The following is a 26900-nucleotide window of genomic DNA, read 5'->3' as shown; positions in this document are numbered from 1 at the left end:
GGGTTACTGGCCCTTAATGGGCCGCGTGTAGGAGGTCCGCCGGGAGCCCATGAGAGAGAGGTTCCAGAAGCACCAATTCCTGTCAGAGTATAGGGCTAGCTTTAGCATTAGGCGCCGGCGCACCGGCCCAACTTTTGGCCCGGTCGCCCAGCAGCCACGTGATTTAGTACGCACGAGCCGCATGATTAGGCCCCTCGATTAGAAAAGTCCACACACGCAACTTGGTAAAAAATGACGACTCCGCTCCATCGCCCACCATGCTCACAACCCCTGCTCCTCCCCGCCTACTCCGTTATCCCCCGCGTACTTCTGCTGCATCTCCGGTCAACTCGTCGGTGACAGCCCAACAATCCCGCTGTCGCTTGGTTGTAGCAAAAAACACCCGTGGTTCCAGCAAAAATTAAAACACATGGTTCCGCATTACACAAATTGCACCAAGTCAAAGCAACCAAAAAAATCATGGTTCCAGCAAAACAGAAGTATGATTCCAGCAAAAAAAATCATCTAGTTCCAGCAAAAAACAATGGTCGGATCGCAACAAAAATTTTGGCCGGTCCCAGCAAAACAAACACACGGTTCCAGCAAAAAAAATGATTCCTCATCGCCGGTTGGAGCAAAGTTCTCGCCGGTGCCAGCAAAACAAGTCGCTGGTTCCAGCATCCGAGATTGCCGATTCCAACATCCCTTCCTGGTTGCAGCTTCTCACTCGACGGGCGCAACCCGAGCGTTGCCGGTCCACACCTGGTTGCATTTCCTCACCCAACGGTTCCAGCACTAGCGGTGACTGGTTCCAGCATCACACGGTGGTCGGTTCCATCACCGATAGCACGTAGTCGCTCCCTGGTCACCCCGCGCGCCTAATGCCGACGCTGCTCGCAGCACCTCATGGTGCTCCTGGGAAGACATTGCGGCCACGGGTCGCCGCTAGCAGCTCTTTTATGTCCACACCGCCGCCCTTTCCACGAGGTCGCATCACCTCCGTCAGCTCCCCACCATAGCAACAGCCTGCGGCCGATGCGCCATCCCACCGTAGCAGTAGAACCGCGACTGGGGGGGGGGAGGGAGGGAGGGAAGGATTCGCTGGAAAGAAATCCAGGTGAGGGTGGTCTGAGAATGGCGCGAGAGGAAGGGAATCGATTGGATCGAGTGGAGGAGCCGTGAAGATGATAAGGGGGAGATTAAAGCGGTTTGCGGGGCCACATATATGATGTGGCGCTAGTGGGAGCGCTGGATCGCAAAAGAAACCAACGACGCACGCGAGGCCGGCGGAGTGTTCGGCCGGTGCCCCGGCTCGAAACGTTTACCTAAAAAAAAGACTATAGGGCTAGCTCCTCCAGTGATGGAGCCTTCTCCGGCGATGAAGAGGCGGCGCGGGCCTGCTCCTCCTCCGGCGGGGACGGGCCAACAACGTCCTACGCCGAGGAGGATAGGTGAGCTGCCATCGTCTTCGTCTTGCAGGATGAGAAAGGATCAAAGGAAACCCTAGATCAAATATTACTGGTCTTTTGATATCTATCTGAATTCTATACTTTCTTCCTTTATTGGTAAGAGAATCATGTATATTTTGTTAAGCTTGTGGGCTAATTTGCAGCTGAGACGTCCTTCGGCTTCGCGCTTTTCAATTTTCATGCGATGCTCATCGAACAACCTAATGCCATGGAGGTCAGTACCTTCTTCTTCCTTCTGCTTGCTTCTTACTGATCTTGTCTCCTCCCTCCAGAAAATATGGACCCACTTCACTTGCGGCGCCGAGGTGAAGAAGGTGGCTTAGTGCCCCCCATAATTATTTCCTTCTTCCGGTTGCATGCTAATCTCATTTTCTTGCATTGAGGGAGGAACGTAACAGAAACACACACAGTTCACTAGTACTTTGATTCATTGTTTCCTTTTTGCCCCTGAACATGCATAATGCTCATCATTGTCAGGTTGTTTGGCTGAGAGAGTATCGAACTTTGGAGGACAATTTCAGCGCCATTAACCAAGACACTGGTGTTAACCAAAGTCTTACTCAGATGATCATCAAGTACCACTGCCCTGGGCAGAGGGTGGCTGTTGCAAAGCCTGGATACAAAAAAAAATCATTGAAGAGAGATTGGTGAGTGATAGGCTAGCTAGCTCCTCGTTTGCCTGTTCTTTTCCTTTCTTTTGAGCAACTTCTATCACCATTTCTTTTGTTGTTGTGACTCCTTCTTTCAGGAAATAACCTGCCTGTATGATCCAACTGTGATGGAGTTAATGTGGGGCATACAGATTTGCTTTGCAAGTTTTGTGCCTAGCGCGGATTGGTGTCTGACAGGTGATGACCTGATCCCGGTTTGTCAAGGGCTGCAAAATGTCTTGACTCGTTATGGCTGTAACTATGTCAACCCGGAGATGGTGAGTTAACTAGCTGCTGTCGTGAAACGTCAGTGCGGAATTGCTTCGTGCCACACGTGTGTCATTTATCATTTTTTTTATACTTTTATTACGTATAGCATCAATAGCTAGCCTACTACTAAACCTATTCGATAACTTCTACTAGTCCGTGCCGGACAGGGAAACCAATCGGGGTTAATCCCAACAGCAATTAGCTTGCATGCCCTAATGATGATGCAACGTTTTGGAGTACAAAAGAATATATCATTTGCTTAACTGATGATGAAGAAATACTCTTTGTATCCAGGTCAATGAGCGGATTGTCATGTTGGCTCACGTCTTGTTTAAGTGTCACTCTTTTGAGAATGACAAGTCTGGAGAGTTGCATCACGCAGCTGCTCTCATTAAGGATGTATCCGGCATCGACACCGATGATTGGAGCTTACGGAAGATTGCAACAGCTCTGAATAAGATGTGGCGCATTGAAAGAGTTGCCAAATCCTGCAAGGTAAGTTACTGTATGTATGTACTCTGCATATTAGAGTTGACTGAAATCAAACTTCGTAAAGTTTGACTAAGTTTATAGAAAACAATATACACATTTATCATAATAAATCTATACGATGTGAAACTACATTCAATAATAAATCTAATTTTGTTGATTTGTTATTGTATATCTTAATATTTTTGTTTATAAACTTGGTCAAAGTTTGTAAAGCTTGACTTTGACCAAAGCTAATATGCGAACTAAATAAAAACGAAGGGAGTACTATTTTGTGAATGTGTTCTCAGCTGCATGCGGTGCATTCTTGGGGGAAAAAATCACTCTCAAATAAATTTCCTAATTATGTCAGATTTCAGAGGACGAAGTATCAAGGTTGGTCAGTGATGCAGACAAATATGAAGTTAAGCTGGATAAGGATGCTTGCTTGAAAGTCTCTAGACAAATGCTGCAAGTTTACGGTTTTAGGGCTCATACAAGAAAGTTATTGAAAATGTGTGTTATGCAGGCTAAGGAGGCATATGAAGCTGAATAATACGCGCAAGTGCCTGAGAAGCTAATGAATCATAAGCTCATGGCTAATATTTTTTCTTATTCCGGTGATCTTTATGATATACCTTCGTCAGTAGTACTCTGCCCAACATTGTATCGTTTGGCTATAAAGAAACACTGAGGTTCTAATTAAGTTTAAGCAATAAGTTTAATAGGATACTAGAATTTATTTCTTTTTCCCCACTTTGACTGGGTTTATATTTTTAGTGGAACATTATGTCTAAGCATGTCTGCCTTGTGAAGCTTGGGTTTCATTCTTAACATATCAACAAAAGATGTTAAATGCATTGCAAAATGAATGCGGCCATAATCAACTATGAAGTATTAGCTTCTAGGAGCAAGATCTCTCAATTCACAATAGTGGTGGCACTCCTGGACTTGTATTGCCTTGTCAAGTCCATGGTGGCAACAGCTCCCTTCCAATGGAGTGGCACGGCCTTACACTAGCGCCACTACCCTTCTCGCCACTGGCCATTCTCAACATCGGAACAGAGTAGAGCGGATGCCACGCCTTACACGGGGTGTCAACATGAGTAGCGTGTGTAACATGTTTTGGCTTGTTGGTAAAAATTCTTTCATCATATTTTGATTCGGTCTTTGATAACATACCATGCGCGTTGCTGCGGGGATTGGTCGCAATGTGTTTGGATGGTATCATTTTTCATGCATGTTAAGAGTGATATAATTAGTGTGACTGATGAGGTGGCATGTGTAGTGAGTTAGGATGTGTGCATGTCTTGGCTGAGGCTTAGAGTTGAACTACATGTTGCAAGCTAGTGATAGCAAGTCTTCTGTAACACCCAGTGTTTTGTACCAAACCTCCAGTATAAGTCAATGAATATACTCCCTCTGCCCGAAAATACTTGTCGGAGAAATGGATAAAATGGATGTACCTAGAACTAGAGACCTCCTGCTGGCGTAGCATGTTGCTAGCCACTAGAGATGACGGCCGTTACTAACTACAAGCAGCGCGAAACAATAAGAACAAACATCGGCGGCAGATTCAATCTTCTATTTTTGAAATTTCAAATGCCATTCTTTTGAAAAAAATGCATGTTTTCTGAAACGAGAACATTTTTTCAAATAACTTGAGATTTGTTTTGAAAAGTCAAGCATTTTTCTAAATCCCGAGCAATTTTTGAAAATAGGAACATTTTTTCCGAAACTCCAAGCAGAACTAGGAAAACACGAACATTTTTTTAATCTATATATGAAGATTTTTTGAGATTACGAACAATATTTGAAAACATGAACATTATTTGAAACTCGGAACAAAATTTGAAAATTTGAAAATGTGAATGTTTTAACATTTTCTTGAAAACATGAACATTTTCGAAAAAAACAGGAACACGTTTGTCTCAAAAAAGAAAAAGGAAACAGCCCTTAAAAAAAACATGTATCCGCTCCAGAGTTCCAGACAAGACAAAAGGAAGGGAAAATTGAATCGATGCTTAAAGCCCCATCGATCGTCGCCGGAGTTTAGTTTGATTTTTCCGGACGCTGGAATTTCGCTGACGCTGTCGAGCAAGGATGAACACGGAGGAATCTTATTCTCTTTTCCTAGAGAAACTTCATACGGGATGCTGGAATTCCGAGACAAAGCAAAGCGATTAGAATATAGTTCCTGCCTTCTTCCACGACACCAGCGGAGGAATTTTGTTCGCTTTTCTAAAGTGGAAGATCATATCACCGGCTAGCCATGGAGGAAGATTGCATGGATTGCGGATTTGGATAATTGATTTTAGAGAAACCTTCTGCAAAATAAGAAAAATGACAATAGGGTTGTACTCCTAATTTTTATTATGTTTATGGTGTCGTGTACTTTTTATGAACCTTTTTTCAAAACAAAAATCAGAGCTGTGTGTCTCATTAAAATAGATCATTCACGGTGTTTCTTAAATACTAATAAAAAATGAGAATTAAACATAATAATAATTAGATTGTTATAACCGTATGGAAATATGTCTTGTATTTCTCATGTATTAGTAACTTGGGAATCTATTTTTTTTTTCTTCTTACAACGAATGTCTATGCTAAAGCTCACATGCACACTTGCTCTTCATGGAAGCAAGCATCACCCGCAAGACTTGGGATCTACTCTATTCGGACATGCGTGTATAAATTAATACGCATTCGTGCAGCAAGCAGTATAACATCTCGCACCATCCATTAGGTTTGCTTGCTATCCATCTCCACGACCCCTGTTCCGAAATAATGAGGCCACTAAGAGATATTGCTGCGGAAGTTGGAGGGGGCAATCCGACCCAAAAACAAAGGTAGCAATGCATGCAACTCCTTGCTTTCATTTTCTTACATATTCTCTTGTATTCCTACTTGACTACTTAGGACATTTCGAAAGTATATAGTGCTGCCTCTGTAAACTTTTATAAGACGTACTACCTCCGTTCCAAAATAGATGACTCAACTTTGTACTAACTTTATACTAAAGTTAGTAGAAAGTTGGGTCATCTATTATGGAACGGAGGGAGTATTAGGTCACTATTTTAGTAGTATCTAGTAGAGTCAATATCACCGAGAGTCGCAGAACTTGCTCTAGATGTTTTGATGCTAAAGCTTTATAAAAATACGGATTTGTGGTCACCTAACTTGGCATCGCATGCAAATACGGTCACAAAACGCATATGCAGGCGTATGAGCCACTTGCGTGCCGTGCCACGTTTGTACGGCCCACTGCCGGCCAGTGATGGTGCTGGGTGCAACATATTTTTGCAAAAAACCATCTCGTCTTTTCTTTATTTGCGCACAAAAGCCCTCCCTTAATCTTATTGTAGACATGGGTACAACATATTTTTGCGCAAACCCCCCTCATCTTTTCTTCATTTGCCCACAAAAAGCCGAAGTGGAAAAGCTAAGAAAAAGCCCAAACAAACAAGACATAAGTCTTGACGGGACACTGGTTCGACTATGTAAAGGCTACTTAGTTTACATGTGCATAAATTACGCCAATCATACTTAAGAAAGAATACATTTTGTGAACTCGGAACATCCTTTCTATCTAGAACTTTGAACCCCAATTACTTTCATTTATGTGCTGTAAAAATTGAGTACTTTTATTTATCTTTTCTTTACACACGAACACACTCTTGAGTAAAAAATTCCAGGTCCATACAATGTCCCAAGATGTAAATCAGCCCATTCTATCTTATTTTAAAATTTTCGAAGTTCACAACATAAAGTTTTCAAGAATGGCACCCTGCAAAAATTTCAACCATATTGTCAAAATTTAACCGATTTTTCCCTTAAAAGCACACGCGAGATTACATAGACACATGCATAATGGAATTGTTGAAAATGCTATATGCATGCTGCCACACAAGCACAACTTGATTTTTTAACGGGACCCGATCATAGGGTCTATAGCCTTTTAGTTTCTGTTTATTTAATCTAATTTTGGCGTTGCCATTTTGAATTTCCTTTTACTATTATTTTTGTTGAGCTGATGTCCAGGTAAGAATAGGATTAAAGAAATATTTATCTGCTGCGCTTGCAACAAAATGGTCTCTGGTGGAGGGGTTAGTGCATATGAGAGCTAGCTTGAGTGAGGTCCCTGGTTTGAATCCTTGGTGCGTCATTTTTGGTGCTATTTTCTCTCAACGGGAAGATTTGGGGATAGATGTTACATCCAATCGATGGAGGGGCTTCATGCGTAATTAAATAAAAATCAAGGGTGGTTTCTGCTAAAAAACTACACACGTATTTTCTTAATTTGAGGGCTTTTCTACATAATTCAATAAAATGCTAGGGATCATTCTGCAAAAGAACCAAAGGGCATGGCACCCAACGCCTCCACACTCCCACCCACTGACCGGTTGGCAAGTGCCACGATGAGCATGTCACAAGGGAGGAGGTGCCGTATTCGCACGCGATATCAAGCTAGGTGACCACAAATCCATACTTTCAAAGTTTTAGCATCAACTAAACATCTAGAGCATGTTCTATGACTCCCAGTGTTATTGACTATATATAGTACTATATGGACCAACCCTTCAATGCACACGATACTAGTAATTCAAACCTCAATAGGAAAACGGAAACTAGTAATTTGTGATGTCCATGCCTGTAGATTAAGTGCAGCCCATGCAATGAATTCCTTATTTTCCATAGCTTTCTCCCTCAGCTATACACTCAGACAATTTCTATATATCAAGTTGCTCTCTTTATCCTAATACACACATAGGTCCTAAAGTTTTGCATGGACAAAAATTAGACGATCTATTTATTTAGGAACAAGAAAGTAGTATATTTTCAAATAGAATCTAAAAAACTATATTTCAAATAAACTTTAATCTGAGTCACCTTTTTTAGGGCAATTCCAGTCACCTTTTCAATCCTTTTTGAGCAACATCCAACCACCACTATACCTATCTTAATCCGTACATGACCTAGAAATAGACCAAATGTGGTTACATGTTGCTAAAAATACACTCTATCAATGCAGCAATTTTATTTTGAATTATGTGCAGTTTTAGGCGCAAAAACCTCAAAAAATTGAGCACTACATTTTTTATATAAATTATCATGTTGGATATAAAAAAAGAAGAAATCATTTAAATTAATACATGTTAGCAGCCTGCTCCACTAAGTGACGATTCTTTTATTTGGGTTTGTCAATTAGCAGCCTGCAGGCTGTCGAAGGGCTCTGGAACGAATGGGAGATCCATTGCCTCATACTTGCAAGCTTTGGTCTACAAGTATTCCTCTTCTTCACAGCAGGCATGCGGAGGCACAGCGTGTCCCGCATCCTCAACTCCCTTATATGGCTGGCCTACTTATCAGCTGACTTTGTGGCCATTTTTATTCTTGGACATCTCGCGGTCCATGCAAGCAGCTCACACCATCTTCTTATCTTCTGGGCACCGTTCCTACTCCTCCACCTGGGAGGGCAGGACACAATCACTGCCTTCTCCATGCAAGACAACGAGCTCTGGCGGCGCCACCTACTAGGATTGGTCACCCAAGCATTAACAGCCTGCTATGTCATCTCCATATCATCTTGGCAAGACAGCCGATTACTAGCTGCCACGGTGCTCATGTTCTTGTCTGGGGTTTTCAAGTACATTGGGCGTACCCTTTGCCTTTTCGCATCTAGCCCAGATTTCCTCGGATTTAATAGCGCGCTTGATTTTAAGGATTATGTACGCGGTGGTAGTTCGGGGAGGGAATCTTCTGAGGATATACTAAAGCAAAGAGTACATGATATGATGCTTAATGACGACAATGTGAAGCTGCCGCCCCCTCCCACCTATATCTCAGATATACTGCTGGATAGCCCACTCAATGATAGGGATACTATTGAAGGTGCAGATATCATACCAGAGTTGCTCAATGTGCTCAAGTCTAGTGCAGACCGCTCCAGGGCTTACGTTTATGTCAGCGCACTGCTTGTTCGTGAGTATGAACTCGTCTACACCAAGTTCAGGCTTCATTCTTTGTGGATGGACTGTTCCAGAATAATGTTCCGAGATCCATCTGATGTTGGAAAAGTGCTAATAAGCACGGTAGTTTCTCTCATTTTATCATTTCTCGTGCTCTTCCCACTTATTTCGGCCTTGATAACATTGGAGCTCTTCATGGTCGTCGCCAAGGCCCAACTCTACAACCAGACAGATGTCACAGTCTCCTACATATTACTCATAGGGGCCATACTCCTCGAGTTGGCATCTCTCTTCATGTCCATTCTTTCCTACTTCGCATCGAGTGATGCACCTAAATCTTGTACACCACCTCGTGTAGTCCTGCGTGCAGCCAACTATATTCACCCTGCAGGCCGACATAGAAAACAGTGGTCCAAAATGCTTGCACAATATAGCATGATGACTGACAAGCATAAGACATTTTCAAGAATCGCCATAGGTAATGATCTCGAGGAGCTTGTCCTTGATAAGTTGTTAGACTTGGGAACAGGGGAGCAAGGAGGCTGGAACTTTGCTAGTTTTCGTGGACAACTAGCGCTTCAGAGGTGGACTGGTATGCGCACGATCATTGACAATGCTGACCTGCCAACAAGTGTGCTAATTTGGCACATTGCAACAGAGATATGCTACTCCGAAGAAGAAAGCATCACTGGTCCTCATCAAACTGAAAAGATAAGGGTGAGCAGAGAGCTATCAAACTATATGATGTACCTTGTCTTTACGTGCGGTGTGATGCTTACAAGAAGCTCCAAGCACGTACTTACCAAAACTCACACTGAATTCAAGAAACTTTTTGGAGGAAATCCTATTCTAGTTGTTTTAGAAGCTACCAGCATACTGCATGAAGTTATCAGAGAAGGGCAACAATCAGCTGGTACGGACAATATTGGCAGCCATCCGGTAAATCAAGTGCAACTTCTGAAAAACAATATGAAGGCTCTTGATTCTCGGGTGTACCCTCGTGCATTTACAATGTATACTGAGTTGAATGGCATGCCTCGAGACGACCGTTGGGACCTCATCACAGAGGTATGGTTGGAGATGCTCTTCTACATCGCGCCTCGCTGCGGGGGTGCTTTCCATGCTCATCATCTCAGTACTGGCGGTGAGTTCGTGACGCATGTCCTCCAACTCATGCATTTACTAGGCCCTTTTCTACCACTGCCAGATGCTTAGCTACCACTACCGCCAGGGGTCACCCTGATGTCAAGCTCCAAGATATCATCCTTAGCCCCGGTTTCGCCGACGTGCGTCAACTAAATAAAAATTGTGCATTGTATCTTTAATATTTTTAATGGCAAGTGTGTTCCCTTTTCCAAATAAGCTAGCGCACAAGCTCACGACATGTGTGAGACGTGCGCATGTACAAAATATTTGTATTGTGTCTAGATAGCTAATGACAGCTCCAAGTGCCATGGTTTGTGTGGTTATGGGATCCATGCGCACTAGAAGCGGTCCTTCACCGTTTTTCATGCGGAAAAAGTCCGGAGTGTTTTCCTTCCCCCACATTGTGTACTTCAGTGTGCATGGTTAACATATATTTGAACTGTGTAGCATTCTTTCTCATGCATGCTATAATTCACCTTGCATCATACCATGGATCCACGTTGCATCGATATAATCACGTCTTTGAGGACTAGAGTGTTTTTTTTCCGGTGGTGGTGATGGCGGCAACGTGTCGATCAAGAATATGGTTTTCCTGATTCTTGGTCCACCTCGTCAAATGTATAGAAGAGAGCGAGGGATTCTTGGTCCACCTCGTCATTTGGATTCGCTCTTTGATAACATGCCCCGCGGGGTGCTGCGGGGATTGGTTGCAATATTTTTGGATGATATCATTTTTCATGCATGTTAAGAGTGATATTTGCTCTTCGTGGAAGTGTATGAAAATATATCATTATAAGTGTATGAAAATATATCTTATATTACTTATATCTTAGTAACTTGGGAACTTACTTTTTTCATACAACCAATATGCATGCTCAAAGCTCACGTGCATACTTGCTCTTCGTGGAAGCAAGCATCCTCCCCGTGACTTGGGTTTTACTCCATTCGTACACACATGTATAAATTAATATGCATTCGTACAGCAACATGACATCTCGCACCATTCACTTGGTTTTCTTGTCTATCATATCCACCTGATTGAATGAGGCCAATAAGTTTTAAGGAAGTTGGAGGGGGCAATGCAATCCAAAAACAAAGGTAACAGTACATGCAACTCCCTGCTTTCGTTTTCTTATATCTTCTTTTAAGTCACGACTTATGCCAGACATTCCCAAAGCACTCCATCTGTTTTGTATTGGAAAATATCAACGTCTATGATACCAAAAAAAAGTCAGTATGAAAACATATTTCTTGATGTGATTTACTATTGTGATTGTTAATATTTTTTCTACAAACTTTAGAAAATTTGACTTGAAAAACCTAATGTGTGTAGTAAAAGGAAATGGAGTAATTATATAGAGTATATGGACTAACTCTGCAACGCACGCCAAACTAGGAATTTGAATCCTCAAAAGGAAAAGGGGAATTCGTAATTTGTGTTAGTTTAACAGAAATGTTAACAATTCATACCGAATAAATATACTATCTTTACATGCTTCATAATAAATTTATGAACATTGATTTGATATTGTAGATGATGATATTTTTCTGAGTTATAGGACAAAACAAAGAGGTTCACTTTTTTTAGGAAGGTCAAATTACTATATCTGCCTGAACATGGTTGGATCCCAGTCACCTTTTACATCTTTTTGACCAACATCCAACCATCATGATAGAAATCTTACTCTGTATAAACCCTAGAGATAGACTAAATAGTAGTTACATGTTGCTAAATTTACACTATGTCAATGATACGATTTATTATAAATATATGTAGTTTTGGGTGTGTTTGACATCTGCAAAAATCTCAAATAAATGAGAATTAGATTTTTTTAATATAAGTTATGTTGGATATTTTTTTTAAATAGCACATATTAATACACATGCAAAGAACAAAGTATTCGTCGATCTAGTGAGTGACGTTTTTTTCCTTTGGGTTTTGCAATCGGCAGTTTGCAGGACATCCAAGTTCTCTGGAACGAATGGGAGATCCATTGTCTCATACTTGCAATCTTTTCCCTACAAGTATTCCTCTTCTTTGCATCAGGGATGCGAAGGCATAGCGTATCCCGCATACTCAATTCCCTTATATGGTTGGCCTACTTATCAGCCGACTCTATGGCCATTTTCGTTCTTGGACAGGGGCGGCGCTAGGGGTATTCTTAGGTCTTCATGTGAATACCCATGATTTTTACAAAACAGTGTTGATTTTGGCAAAAGAGTGATAATTTTTGAAAAACAGCAATGATTTTGACAAAATGAATACACATGAATACCTGATTGCAAATTCCTGGAGCCGCCACTATTCTTGGACATCTCGCGGTCCATGCAAGTGGCTCACACCATCTTCTTATCTTCTGGGCGCCTTTCCTGCTCCTCCACATGGGAGGGCAGGACACTATCACTGCCTTCTCCATGCAAGACAACAACCTCTGGCAGCACCAGCTTCTAGGGTTGGTCACCCAGGCATCGATGGCCGGCTATGTCATCTTGATATCGTCTTGGCAAGATAGCCGACTCCTGGGCGCCACAGTGCTCATGTTCTTGTCTGGGGTTTTTAAATACATCGGGCGTATCTTTTGTCTTTACACATCTAGTCCAAGGCTCCTCGAGGATTTTAGCGTGTCTAATTTGGATAAATATGTACACGATATGTACTATATACCGGGCATTGTTCAAAAGGAATCATTTGAGGATACACTAAGGCGGAGAGTACATTATATGATGTGTAGCGACATCAACTTGAAGCTAATGCCCCCTACCAGTTCATCACATATATTGTTGGATACTCCACTCAATGATAGGGCTACTATTGAGTGCGCGACTATCATACCAGATTATCATACCAGACTCGAAGTATAGCGCAGACCGCTCCAATGCCTACATTTATGTTGGTATAATGCTTGTTCGTTCATATGAACGTGTCTACACCAAGGCTGTGCTTCATTTTGCGTGGATTAACTGTTTCAGCATAACAGTGTCCAAATATTTTGAGCACAAAAAACTACGCATAGCATTTCTTCACATTATGGCATTGCTCTTGCTCTTCCCAGTTATCTCGGCCTTGGTAACATTGGAACTCTTCATAGTTGCCGAAAAGGCCCAACTCTACAGCCATACCGATGTCACGATCTCCTACATATTACTCCTAGGGGCCATAACCCTTGAGGTGGCATCTCTCTTGATGTCCCTTCTTTCCTACTTCGCATCAAGTGAAGCACCAACATCTTTTCCACTTGCACCTATAGCCTTGTGTGTAGCCAACTATGTTCACCCCGCAGGCCGACATAGAAAACACTGGTCCAAAATGCTTGGACAGTATAACATGTTCGAATACCACATGGAGCGAGCTTCCACAGGCATCATGTCAGTTGTATCACGGTGGATTAAAATGACATTTTCAGTAATTCCCAACAGTAAATATCTCAAGGAGTTTTCAAGAATCCACGTAAGTAAAGATCTTGAGGAGTTTGTTCTGGACAAATTGTTAGAGTTGGGAACAGGGGAGCAAGCAGGCTGGAACTTTGCTAGCTTTCGTGGACAGCTAGCGCTTGATAGGTGGACCGCTATGCGCACGACCATCGATAGCACAGACCTGCAAACAAGTGTGCTGATCTGGCACATTGCAACGGAGATATGCTACTTGACTGAAGAAAACAACAATGACCTAAGAAGACAAGGGTGAGCAGGGATCTATCAAACTATATCATGTACCTTGTCTTCACGTGTGGTGTGATGCCTACAGGAAGCTCCAAACTCGTACCTTTGCTCGCCCATAAGGAAATCAGGGAAGCTATTGGACCATATGCTGATGTAGCCAGTAGGGGTCGAGCTATTAGGATGGTGCTTCAAGCTAATAACAGAGAAAAGCCACAATCAGCCGATGCAGACGATATGGGCGGCAGCAGCCGCCAACCGGCAACTCAGATGCAACTTCTTAAAGACAATATAAAGGCTATTCGTTCTCCAGTGGTGCCTCGTGCATGTAAAGTGGCCGACGAGCTGAATACCATGCCTAGAGATGGCCGCTGGGGCCTCATTGGAGATGTATGGCTGGAGATGTTTTTCTACATCGCGCCTCGCTGTGGGGGTGATTTCCATGCTCATCATCTCAGTACCGGCGGGGAGTTCGTGACGCATGTCCTCCAACTCATGCGTTTACTAGGCCCTTTTCTACCACCGCCAGATGCTTAGCTACCACTACCACCGGCATGATCACCAAGATGTCGAGCTCCAAGACAACATCGTCTGCCCCGGCTTCACCGACGAGCGTCAACTAAAGAAACATTGTGCATTGTATCTTTAATATTTTTTTCTTTTGCGGATGATATCTTTAATATTTTTGTAAATAGCAAGTGTGTTCCCTTTTGCAAAATAAGCTAGCGCACAAGCTCATGACATGTGTGAGACGTGCACATGTACAAATGATTTGTATTGTGTCTTGCTAGCTAATGCCAGCTCCAAGTGCCATGCATGGTTCGTGTGGTCATGGGATCCATGCGCACTAGAAGCGATCACTTCACCGTTTTTCATTTGAAAGTGTTTTCCCTTCCCACATTGTGTACTTCAGTGCATGCACATGGTTAACATATATTTGAACTTTGTTATAGTTCAGCTTTATATCATACCATGGATCCAAGTTGCATCGCTATATTCACGTCTTATAGGATTAGAGTTTTTTTTCCGGTGGCGGTGATGGCGACAACGTGTAGATCAAGAATAATGTTTTCCTGATTTTTGGTTCACCTCATCGGATGTGTAGAGGAGGGGCAAGGGATTGCTCTTGTAAGGTGGTGGTTATTATTGTGTCTGTGGGTTATGCAGATTATCTTTGAAGGTGTATTTCGGCGGAGTGGGCGGTCCTACTTCATCCGTTGGTCCTCTGCTCCTTCTCCGACCAACGTCGCTTGGCTAGCTTCGGCGTCGTTGGGGAACTTGTGAGGCTATTTCTCCCGGTTCCTCCTAGTCGGATCTGGGATGGTCGTGCAACCTTCTTCTCCGGGACGATAACCCGTTTTCCAAAGGGGTGCCACCAACATCTTATGGCTCTGACGGGCGACTTCCCAGCTCGTGCGTCAACGACATTTCCCTAGCGTCGATGGCGTTTCATAGGTCTAAAGCCGGAATCGAGCTTCGCGCACGTCACGCCGCAGACAAGTGCATGTGCGTGTGTGAGCTTCCACATTGTAGTCGGTTACACAAAAAGAAAACTAGCAAAAACTTCCCTCGGTTTCAAGCTTTTGCATTTGCATGAACTGCAAGAGGCACGTTCTTGTAAACCCGCTTTCGGCCCACGGAAACGCCTACCTCTCTTCTACCGATGAAAAACAAAAACAAAACGCCTGTCTCAAGCCCGGGCACGGACAGGTGGGGCCCATATGCAGAGGCTCTACAAACAGACGAGTTCTGCCGCTAACCGCTCTCTACAAACAGACGGGATTTTCCATACAATTCTCTCCGCCCCCCTGATTTTCACCGGGCTGGGGCCCCTTCCTCCTCTTAATCCAATAAATAATTGCCATGTCAAGATTAGCCCGAAAAACTCAAGTAATCCTACGTTGGGAAAAAAAGTATCCGCTCTAGAGTTGACAAGTATTCAAAGAAGAAAAATCGAATCATTGATTACAGCACAGTCCTCTCATGCATGCATTCCGATGATGTACGCAAAGCTCCATCTCTCTTCCCCGTGGATCGGATCGGGTGCCGGAGTTTAATTTGGCTTTCCCGGCCGGACGCTGGAAAGCTATCAGCAGGACCATTCCATTACAGACAAGAAGAATTTTCTGGAGGAGCTTTATTCGCTATACTAGAATTCCAAGACAAGCAAAGGGATTAGAATACAGTTCTTGCCTTCTTGCGCAACATCAGCACAGGGATTTTGTTCACTTTTTTTTTTGTTTTTAAAGGAACTTCGTATTCACCGGCTACGGAGGAAAATGGATTGCGGATTGGACAAGTAATTTCAGAAGGGGAAAGAACGTAGCAACAGACATGTTTTGAATCATAATGCTATAAAGCCAATGCATCATGCACACACACACACACACACACACACACACACACACACACACACACACAGCCGATGCTAAAGCTCACGTGCTCACTTGCTCTTCGTGGAAGCAAAGCATCTCCCCGAAGACTTGAGATTTGCTCCACTCGTGCATATGTGTATAAATTAATACTCTACTATGCATTTCATGTGCATGCAGCAAACAGTAGCACCATCAATTCGGTTTGCTTGCCTACCCACCTGATTGGGAATGAGGCCACTAAGGGATACCGCGCAAGTTGGAGGGGACAATGCCATCCAAACACAAAGGTAAACAATGCATATGCAACTCCTTGCTTTCATTTTCTTACAAATTTTTAAAAACTCATTTTATTTTTTGCGGGATTTTTTTTGTACTAGACAACTTTCACAAGACATTACCAAAGTGTAGAGAGTGTATATAGTCATATGGACTACGGAAATCCAACTCGGTGCCCAGACTCATCTGCTCCCGCTCAGGAAAAAAATTCTAAACAGATACTAGAAAATTTCAAAAAAAATCCATTTTTTGTGTGTGGTAGATAATTTGATGCGTGAGGTCCGCTCCAAATTTCAACTCATTTGGACATCTGGTCAGCTCTCAGCAAAAAAGAAAAATTCAGGGCCTATTATGCTGAGAGCTGATCAGATGTCTAAATGAGTTGAAATTTGAAGTGGAGCTCACGCATCAAATTATCTACCACAAAAAATTGATTTTTTTTTGAATTTTTCTCGTATTTGTTTTGAATATTTTTTCTGAGCGCGGGTGCAGATGAGCCCGGGAGCAGAAACTCCGCGCCGGACTAACTCTACAATGCATACGAGACTAGTAATTTCAAACCTCAAAAGGAAAGGGTGTGTTCGTGTGTGCAGGCCCATGTAATTCATCCCTTAGTTTCATTGCTTTTGTCTTTTTCCATAGCTTTCTTCCTGAGCTATACACACACATAAATAGAGCCTATATGTTTTGCATGGATAAACCCTAGAGGATCTATTTTTAGGAAGGAGAGAATATTATATTTCCCTCAAATATGGTTTAAGCTCAGTCACCTCCTAAATCCTTTTTGTTGATGTCCAACCACCATCATACCTATCTTACTCGTATATAACCTAGATATAGACTAAGTCATGGTTACATTTTTCTAAAATGACACTCTGTTAATGCTGCATTTTTATTTCAAATGATGTGTGATTTTAGGTGCAAAAATCTCAAGAAATTAAGGATTAAAAAATGTTATTATAAATTATTATGTTGGATATACAAAAAGGAAGAAAACAGCAAAATGCATGTTAGTAACAATACAATATTTGATGATCTAGTGAGTGACACTTCTTTTATTTTGGGTTTGGCCATCCGCAGCTTACAGACTGTCCAAGAGCTCTGGAACGAATGGGAAATCCATTGCCTCATACTTGCAAGCTTTAGCCTACAAGTATTCCTCTTCTTTGCAGCAGGCATGCGGAGGCATAGTGTGTCCCGCGTCCTCAACTTCCTTATATGGTTAGCCTACTTATCGGCCGACTCTGTGGCCATTTTTGTTCTTGGACATCTCGCGGTCCATGCAAGCGGCTCACACCATCTTCTTATCTTCTGGGCGCCATTCCTCCTCCTCCACTTGGGAGGGCAAGACACTATCACTGCCTTCTCCACGCATGATAACGAGCTCTGGCGACGCCACTTGTTAGGACTGGTCACACAAGCATCTGTGGCTGGCTACGTCATCTCAATATCATCTTGGCAAGACAGACTACTCCTAGCTGCCACAGTGCTCATGTTCCTGTCTGGGATTTTCAAGTACATCGGGCGTACCCTTTGCCTTTACATGTCTAGACCAGAGTCTCTCCGGGGTTCTATGGTGCTTAATTTGGATAGATATGTTCATGGCATATACAATACACCATATATTGATGGGAGGTATTCCTGCGAGCAAATACTAGTGCAAAGAGTATATGATATGATGCTTAACAAAGTGAGGCTACCGCCCCTTGGCCGTTCAAGTATAATGTTGGATAGTCCTCTAAATGATATGGCTACTATTGAAGCTGCACATATCATACCAGACTTGCTACATGAGCTCAAATCCAGTCCCAACCGCTCCGGAGCCTATGTTTATGTAAGCAAACGGCTAGTTCGTTCTTATGAAGCAATCTACACCAAGGCTTTCCTTCATTTTGCGTGGTTTGTGACTTTCAAAGCAGTAACGTCCCAGGATTATAATAAAAAAACATTAGCCACAATATTTCTTCATATTTTTTCATTCCTATTACTCTTCCCACTTATCTCGGCCTTGGTGACATTAAAGCTCTTCATGAATGCCGAAAAGGCCCAACTCTACACCCAGACTGATGTCACAATCTCCTACATATTACTCATAGGAGCCACAATCCTCGAGATGTCATCTCTCTTCTTATCCATTCTTTCCTACTTTGCATCTGAAGAAGCAATATCTTGTCCGCCTGTAGCTTGTTTAGCTAGCTATATTCACCCCGCAGGCGGACATAGAAAACACTGGTCCAAAATGCTCTCACAGTATAACATCATGGAATGGTGTGCCAGACAAAATGCTACATGCATGGATTTATGCATGGAGTTATGCAATAAGTCATTACTATCACAATGGATTGACAAGACATATTCAAGAATCGCTGTCAGTGAAGATCTGGAGGAGCTTGTCCTTGGCAAGTTGATAGACTTGGGAATGGGGGATAAAAAATGTTGGAACTTTGCTAGCTTCCGGGGACAGATAGCGCTCCGGAGGTGGACTGCTATGTGCACGATCATTGATAGTGCTGACTTGCCAACAAGTGTGATGATCTGGCACACTGCAACAGAGTTATGGTACTACGGATACGATAGGAGCAATAATTATCATCAAACTAACAAGATGAAGGTGAGCAGAGAGTTGTCAAACTATATCATGTACCTTGTCTTCAAGTGTGATGTGATGCTTACAAGCAGCTCCAAGCTCATACATAGCAACACCTGCAAGGAAATCAATGAAGCTGGATCTTTTCCATTTGAAATATTTGAACGTAACCTAGAAAGGCGTCAACAAGCTGCTACAACAATCTGCGTGGACATTCCTAGTAGCAGCAACAACAATGAGCCGATAACTCAAGTGCAACTTTTGAAAAACAATATAAAGGCTCTTACTTGTCCGGTGTTGCCTCGTGCATGTACAGTGGTGGGCGAGATGGGTGGCATGTCTGCAGATGACCGCTGGGACCTCATCGCGGAGGTATGGCTAGAGATGCTTTTCTACATCGCACCTCGATGTGGGTCGGCTTTCCATGCCCAACATCTAGGTACCGGTGGGGAGTTCGTGACGCATGTCCTTCTGCTCATGAAGTTACTAGGCCCTTTTCTACCACCGCCAGATGCTTAATTAGCTACCACTACGGCCATGGTCACCAAGATGTTTGAGCTCCAAGACACCCCCCGCTTCACTAGCTAGCGAGTGCCAGATAAATAAAGCTTGTGAGTTGTATCTATACTGTCTTCACTAGCAAGTGTGTTTCATTCTGCAAATAAGCTCGCGCACAAGCTCACAGTGTGTGTGAGACGTGCGCACTCTTTTGTAATCGTATCAGTGCAAAGCTCCGAGTGCCATGGTTTTACATACGTGATCATAGGACCAACGCACACTTGTTGCGAATATTTAATTTAATTTAAACCTTGAGCTTGAATTCAAACACTTGGAACCTATTTGTGTCGTGCCTTCAACTTGTCTACCATCTTCCCCGCAAGAAAAGAAAGACTGTTTCCGTAGGTCAAGCACACAGATGCAGGAAAAGCCATGGTAAATTTTGTAACACTATGCCGGTTACTATTCACCGCTTAGTTCAACTAACACACGTCTTATAGCCATTCCTAATCCTAAATACGTATCAAAGTAAACGTTTTAAAATCTCCATTTCCATTGGTTTGTTAGCGTGCATGAGCCTCAAGATGCACAATCCTCAAAACCCGTTTTCGGCCACAGAAAACGCCTGTCATAATCCCGGACGCTGACAGGCGGGGCCCAAACGCAGAGGCGAAACAGCCAGACAAGTTCCCCGCGGGCGACCAATCGACACCACTCCCCTCCATAAACCCTAGCCCGCCGCCGCCGCCGTCCGCCGCGCCATGGAGGCCGCCCTCAAGCGCAAGGCCGCGGAAGCCCCCGCCGACGGGCCCGACCCCCCGCTCAAGGCGCCGCGCGCGGACGCCGCTCCCCCGCCGCCGGCCGCCGCCGAGCGCGTCGCCTGCCTGCACGACGTCTCCTACCCCGAGGGCTACGACGCGTCCGCCTCCGGCCCGCGCGTCGTCGCGGGCGGCGGCGAGGGCGCGGCCCCGGCCAAGACGTTCCCCTTCCCGCTCGACCCCTTCCAGTCCGAGGCCATCCGCTGCCTCGACAACGGCGAGTCCGTCATGGTGAGCAGCAAATCCAATCCCCCCATCACCCCAACCACGCCGCTCTTGGCCCAGCTTCTCCTGGTCAATGTAATTCCACTGTAAAAAATTGGCCTTTACTTGCTTCCGCCTGCTGGACCGATCAATTGGTCCAGCCGCCAAGTTCCCCCCACAGGAATTCAGTGCTAGTTGCTCCGCCTCTCATGCGTGTTTCATTCACCAGGTGTCGGCGCACACGTCGGCGGGGAAGACGGTGGTGGCGCTGTACGCGATAGCCATGTCCCTGCGCAACCAGCAGCGGGTCATCTACACGTCCCCCATCAAGGCCCTCAGCAACCAGAAGTACAGGGAGTTCAAGGAGGAGTTCTCCGACGTCGGCCTCATGACCGGGGACGTCACCATCGAGCCAAACGCCTCCTGCTTGGTACCAGATCGATCGCCGACCACATTGAATTTTTCACTCTCCCTGTGTGGGTATGCCTGTTTGGTACTTAAAGCAAGTGTCTGTACTCTGAAATGCAGGTCATGACCACGGAGATTTGGCGCAGCATGCAGTACAAAGGGTCCGAGGTGATGAGGGAAGTCGCCTGGGTTATCTTCGATGAGGTGCATTACATGCGTGACAGGGAGAGGGGAGTGGTGTGGGAGGAGAGTATTGTGATGGCTCCCAAAAACTCGCGGTTCGTGTTCCTCTCGGCAACTGTGCCTAATGCCAAGGAGTTTGCTGATTGGGTTGCCAAGGTTTGTCTGAATTTTCCTCCGTTTTTATGTTGCCGCCTTGCCTTTGATAGTTCATAATAAGAAATCAAAAGGAAGTTATCTGCTCAGTATAGTAAAGGGACATGCACATAAATGTCTATTTGCCTCAATGCATTTGTTTCCATATATGGTCAATCATTCATCTATATTTTCAGCGTATGCGAGTTCTGCATAATTAAGGTAGTACGATTTTTGTTTCTCAGGTACATAAGCAACCTTGTCATATAGTATACACCGACTATCGACCTACACCCCTCCAGCACTATGTATTTCCTGCTGGAGGTGATGGCTTATACCTGGTCGTTGATGAAAATGGTAAGTTCAGAGAGGACAGTTTTCAGAAATCTCTGAATGTCCTTGCCCCTGCTACTGGCAGTGACAAGAAGAGGGAAAACGGGAAGCGGCAAAAGGGCCTTGTCTCGGCAGGCAAAACTAATGAAGAAAGCGACATATTCAAGATGGTGAAAATGATAATTCAGCGTCAATATGACCCTGTGATACTTTTCAGCTTTAGCAAAAGAGAGTGTGAATTTCTTGCTATGCAGGTAAGTTCTTTTCTATATCGCTAGTCGATCTACAAGATATTGGCTCAAGGAAGTAAATGTCTTAGTTGATTTTGACTGCGCTGCTTGTGTTGTAGATGGCCAAGATGGACTTGAATGGGGATGATGAGAAAGTGAACATTGAAACCATTTTTTGGAGTGCCATGGATTTGCTTTCAGATGATGACAAAAAGCTTCCCCAGGTTTCGAATATGCTTCCGTTATTGAAACGCGGCATTGGAGTACATCATTCTGGTCTGTTGCCCATTTTAAAGGAAGTGATTGAGATACTTTTCCAAGAGGGCCTCATCAAGGTTAGCAAATATTACTGATCTCTCATGACTTCTTGGGCTGTTGCCTCCAAACTAGCATATTGTTGGAAGTGTGGTAGTGTACCAATACTCAGCCTAGTAGCCTATTACTTTGTCTTCTCTCTTGAGCTAAAACTGCATGCCTTTAAAAGCTGAGGTTATAGTTCTTTTTTCAGTCGTCCACATCAAAGGAACAGATGATGGATTTAGGTCATTTGGATGGTTGCTGTTGTATTGCAGTTTTGTAGTGAACATGGGGCATTGTTCTTGAACTTGCAATGCAAGATGTGTATGTTAGATTTTTTTGTAGCTCTGCTCTTATATGAACACTAGCACTAGGAAATTTGATTGCAAGAAAGTGAGGTCTAAATATTTTTGAGTACTTACTGTTCTTATTCTGTGTTATGAACTGATGATTTGCGAGTGTTTATTTTATTTGGATCGTAAGTGATAATTTTGTTTTGTGACTAATAATTTCTCACTGATATTGAAATCTGGTGTTGTAGTGTCTGTTTGCCACAGAGACATTCAGTATTGGATTGAACATGCCTGCAAAGACTGTTGTGTTTACCAATGTACGTAAGTTTGACGGAGATCGATTCCGATGGTTGTCAAGTGGAGAGTACATCCAGATGAGCGGCCGTGCTGGTCGTCGAGGTATTGATCAGCGTGGTATCTGCATATTGATGGTAGATGAGAAAATGGAACCCTCAACTGCCAAAATGATGCTGAAAGGAGGTGCCGATAGTTTGAACAGGTCTGTATCATGTATTCTTTGCTCCTACTTTTATCTAACAATAACATACATACATTCCAGCTGAGTATTGTGACGAGAACCGAGACTGGGATTGGATGTTCACTTGGTTTACATTATGCTTAAAACTGTTCTTCATATCTATTGTGATAACTAAGTAGTTTCGTCAATTCATGCTATACCAGTTAATTGCATCTTGGAATCTTGAGTTAGCATCGCTTAAGTTCTCATTTACTGTTTCTGTATTTTTTATGTTTCTTCCAGTTGTTTAAGTCACATTTTTCTTCTATTTTGCTGGCTCTGATATTACTATCTTCTTTATTAGTGCCTTTCATTTGAGCTACAACATGTTGTTGAATCAACTGCGCTCGGAGGATGGTGATCCAGAAAAGCTTCTTAGACATTCATTCTACCAATTTCAAGCAGATAGAGCTCTCCCTGATCTTGAGGTTTGTTGATATTTTTCAAGTATTTTCTTCTTATAAACTTCTAACATTTGCAACCTGCCTCTCGTCCTTTCGCCCATGACCCTGTTAGTTAGCTTTGGCATACATGCATGTTCTTTGAATCCCATGGATACTCATGTAAGGTTGCTGTACTATATATGTTGTAATATAATTATTTCCTAGGGGTATTCCCCACTGTTCCCGTTAAGATGTAATAAGATGCTCCTGCCACAACAATGTTTATTACTTGCCTTTTGCCATTTATGATATGGTTGCATGTTTACGAAGAAGAAGGCTTTTTAGAATTGTACCCAAACAGTGTTGGTTGTTTTCCTGAGTTTTCATGTATGCATACGTTGCATGTGTCGAGATGACACTAACTAGCCTGTATATACCAGTTAGAATAGTATTTTATGTTGATAAATTGGCTGGTGTGAACTACCATAGCAGTGCCTTTTGGTCTAAAAACTTATACATCAAAAACCCCAGCCACTAAAGCATTGTTGCAAGGAACTTATCCTGACATTCCTCTGTTTGAACTTTGTGCAGAAGCAAGTCAGGGAACTGGAAATAGAAAGAAGTTCCATGGTTATTGAAGACGAGGAGAGCGTGAAGGACTACTATGATCTCTTACAGCAGTACACAACTTTAAAGAAGGATGTCCGTGATATTGTACTTTCGCCAAAATATGTTCTGCCTTTCTTGCAATCCGGAAGGCTTGTTCGTGTTCAATACAGTACAGATGAGTCCACCTTCTCTATTGACGAAAATGTGTCGTGGGGAATTATTATAAATTTTGAGAAGGTGAAAACCAATGCTGAAGGTAACATACGTACACTCTTCTCTGTTAGTTTTGCTATTTTATTCATGGGGTTCACTCTTCAGTTACCACTTACCACCATTCAGTTGTGACCATAATTTTGCAACTTTTTTCCAGCTAGTTAGCAATATAAAGATTGTGCAGCTTCAGTTTATGGAATTGACCTGTCATTGCCAAGTGGAGATTAATCTCCCTTTATAAGAAACTATATGACATTCCCTTTGTGGAAATCTCAAGCCTGTATGGTTTGGTGGCTAATTAGCCAGTTACACACTGCAGCCATCATGGCAGCAATCTCTGTGTGAATGGTCAGTAAGCTCACCTACATTAACCTGTTTTGTTGTGTCAAATGAAGGAATGACTCCTTCACGGGTTTCTTTCTTTGATCCATCAACTCACACAATGGCTTAAGCTTGTTTGTTTCATACTACCACATTTTGTTCTCGTTCCTACCCTCTTATGTTTTAATTCATGAAACAGTTGCCTTACAATGTGATCCTATCTCTGACGATTTATGGTCATTGCTTACAACATTTAATAGGGGGGAGGTACTGTCTGTAGCTATTTTAACTCTGCTGACTTCTGGTTTTTGTTCTTGCAGAAAGAAGGCCCGAGGATTGTGATTACACTGTTGATGTCCTCACCAGATGTTCTGTAATCAAGGATATAAGTGGAAAGAAGACAATGAAGGTTATTCCTATCAAATCCCGTGGAGAACCGGTTGTTATTTCGTTGCCACTTTCTCAGGTAATTTACTTCTCCCATTTCACCAGTTAACCTGTTATGTTCCACTTCTTACCAATTTTATCACATTACAAAGCTGTTTGTTTTCTAAGTCTAATAATCCTAAATTGAACTGAATAATCAGATTGATGGACTAAGCAGCGTCCGGATGTACATACCCAAGGATCTTTTGCCTGTAGAAGCTCGAGAAAACACCTTGAGGAAAGTTGAAGAAGTGCTTTCAAGGTTTGCTAAAGATGGGGTTCCTCTCTTGGATCCAGAAGAAGATATGGAAGTAAGGAAACTAATGCATTCATATGCCTTAGGCTTCCTCTACTCATTTTAGCCCTAATAATTTTGTTCCTTTCAGGTAAAATCTAGCTCCTACCGGAAAGCTGCCAGAAGAATAGAAGCTCTCGAGAGCTTATTTGAGAAGCATGACATCCGTAATGCTCCCCATATCCAACACAAGCTGAAGGTCTTACATGCTAAGCAAGAAATAAAAGCCAAAATAAAGTCCATAAAGAAAACAATGCGGGCTTCGACTGCTCTAGCCTTTAAGGATGAGCTCAAGGCACGAAAACGAGTTCTTCGTAGGCTGGGGTAAAAAATACATCCTTCAATGCCCAAATTTTTGTTAGTCCTTGGAGTGCTTGCATCTAGAAACTTGCAAAATGAACTTTCTTGTTACCGAATATTGAATGGACTAGGCAACATAACATTCTCATGTTTGTGACAAAAATCCTTGCTGTTGTGCACTGCATATGTTGGATTCTTAGTAAATATTTGGAGAACAAATTTATGATCTTTCTGCTTGGGCACCTGATGTAAACAACAAAACACAACTATTTTGCTAAACTGAACAATCATTGACTGTTAAGAGTTAAATAATTAACCTCATTGTTTGAAAATTAGGGATGTAACTCGTAGATATGCATTAGTGCAAGTTGGTTGTATCGAGATTATATGGAAGTTCATGTTATTTGTTTCTTGTGTGAATAGAAATTACCCATCTGTTGCGTCAATCTTCATTTTCTTGTTTTTCATAAACCTTATTGTGGTGTCCTGTTGATTTCAGATACATCACCAGTGAGGATGTGGTCGAAATAAAGGGCAAAGTGGCATGTGAGATCAGCTCAGCCGACGAACTGACATTGACTGAGCTTATGTTCAGTGGTACTTTGAAGGATGCTACCGTGGAGCAGATGGTGGCTCTGCTTTCTTGCTTTGTCTGGCAGGAAAAGCTTCAGGATGCCCCAAAGCCAAGGGAGGAGCTCGACTTGCTCTTCTACCAGTTGCAAGAGACGGCACGAAGGGTCGCAAACCTCCAACTTGAATGCAAGGTACTCAGTAATGATGCTAGTACCAGACAATGATACCATATCACTTGTGCTGTTTTGATGCTTCAGAATTGCATCCCAATTGCTGAAACTTGTTTATGTTATGGCCTTGCTGATGACAGATCCAGATCGACGTCGAGTCATTCGTGAACTCCTTCCGACCCGACGTGATGGAGGCTGTGTACTCGTGGGCCAGAGGGTCCAAGTTCCACCAGATCATGGAGATGACACAGGTGTTCGAAGGCAGCCTGATCAGGGCCATCAGGCGGCTGGAGGAGGTCCTGCAGCAGCTGATCCTGGCGTCCCAGTCGATCGGCGAGACCCAGCTCGAAGCCAAGCTCGAGGAGGCGGTCAGCAAGATTAAGAGGGATATCGTGTTCGCCGCGTCGCTGTACTTGTGACATCTCCTGCGTGGTTTGGTCCCATCACAGGAACTCATGTGCGGGGATAGAGAGGTTATCATTGTCTGCTGTTCTTGTCCAGCGCCATCGACATGGACACGGTCGAGCTGCCTTGACTGGTTTGCTGTAACACGGAGCGGCGTGTTGTCGCCATGGCGGGGATACAATTTTGTAGGTTGTAGAAGCAGTAAGTCGTGATTGAATTGATTAGGGTTTTGGTCCAAGGACTCAAACCTGTACCATTTTTCTTCTTCCCTATACAGAGAGAGAATTGAAGTAGAGATGTACCTGAATTGATATGCCGAGAATGATGAATGCCTGATAGTATTTTTCTTGGATGTAACTGAATTTTCATCCCAAATCAAATGAATTTGTTGTGTTGTGTTGCTTGTCATGAGCCATCTGTTTGTGATCAATGAGGAAATGCAACTA

At 43.2% G+C, this 26900-nt stretch overlaps 3 protein-coding genes and 1 long non-coding RNA gene across 4 annotated transcripts; 3 read left to right on the top strand and 1 right to left on the bottom strand.

Annotated features, from left to right (window-relative positions):
• Nucleotides 1-5579: 5579 nt before the first annotated feature.
• Nucleotides 5580-10346, top strand: LOC123083604 (uncharacterized). Its single transcript, XM_044505599.1, has 2 exons — nt 5580-5685; nt 8049-10346. The coding sequence occupies exons 1-2, from the start codon at nt 5624-5626 to the stop codon at nt 10018-10020; spliced, it is 2034 nt and encodes a 677-aa protein (XP_044361534.1). The 5' UTR covers nt 5580-5623; the 3' UTR covers nt 10021-10346.
• Nucleotides 10347-16158: 5812 nt separating this feature from the next.
• Nucleotides 16159-19591, top strand: LOC123088573 (uncharacterized). The gene is made up of 2 exons (XM_044510791.1): nt 16159-16270; nt 17340-19591. Exons 1-2 carry the CDS (start codon nt 16212-16214, stop codon nt 19363-19365), a joined length of 2085 nt encoding a protein of 694 aa, XP_044366726.1. The 5' UTR covers nt 16159-16211; the 3' UTR covers nt 19366-19591.
• Nucleotides 18685-26862, bottom strand: LOC123088575 (uncharacterized). Its single transcript, XR_006441959.1, has 3 exons — nt 26757-26862; nt 18904-18962; nt 18685-18802 (listed from the first exon to the last, which is right to left on the bottom strand). It is a non-coding gene; the product is annotated as an uncharacterized lncRNA (long non-coding RNA).
• Nucleotides 20072-26862, top strand: LOC123088572 (DExH-box ATP-dependent RNA helicase DExH9). Its single transcript, XM_044510789.1, has 13 exons — nt 20072-20393; nt 20596-20796; nt 20895-21113; nt 21335-21676; nt 21772-21987; nt 22491-22741; nt 23064-23187; nt 23734-24007; nt 24606-24751; nt 24873-25022; nt 25098-25330; nt 25806-26070; nt 26190-26862. Exons 1-13 carry the CDS (start codon nt 20106-20108, stop codon nt 26466-26468), a joined length of 2988 nt encoding a protein of 995 aa, XP_044366724.1. The 5' UTR covers nt 20072-20105; the 3' UTR covers nt 26469-26862.
• Nucleotides 26863-26900: the final 38 nt, after the last annotated feature.

This window comes from Triticum aestivum, chromosome 4A (assembly GCF_018294505.1).
Source record: "Triticum aestivum cultivar Chinese Spring chromosome 4A, IWGSC CS RefSeq v2.1, whole genome shotgun sequence".
NCBI lineage: Eukaryota > Viridiplantae > Streptophyta > Magnoliopsida > Poales > Poaceae > Triticum > Triticum aestivum.
Note: the sequence above shows the minus strand (reverse complement) of the source record. Positions and strands in the feature narration are given on the sequence as shown.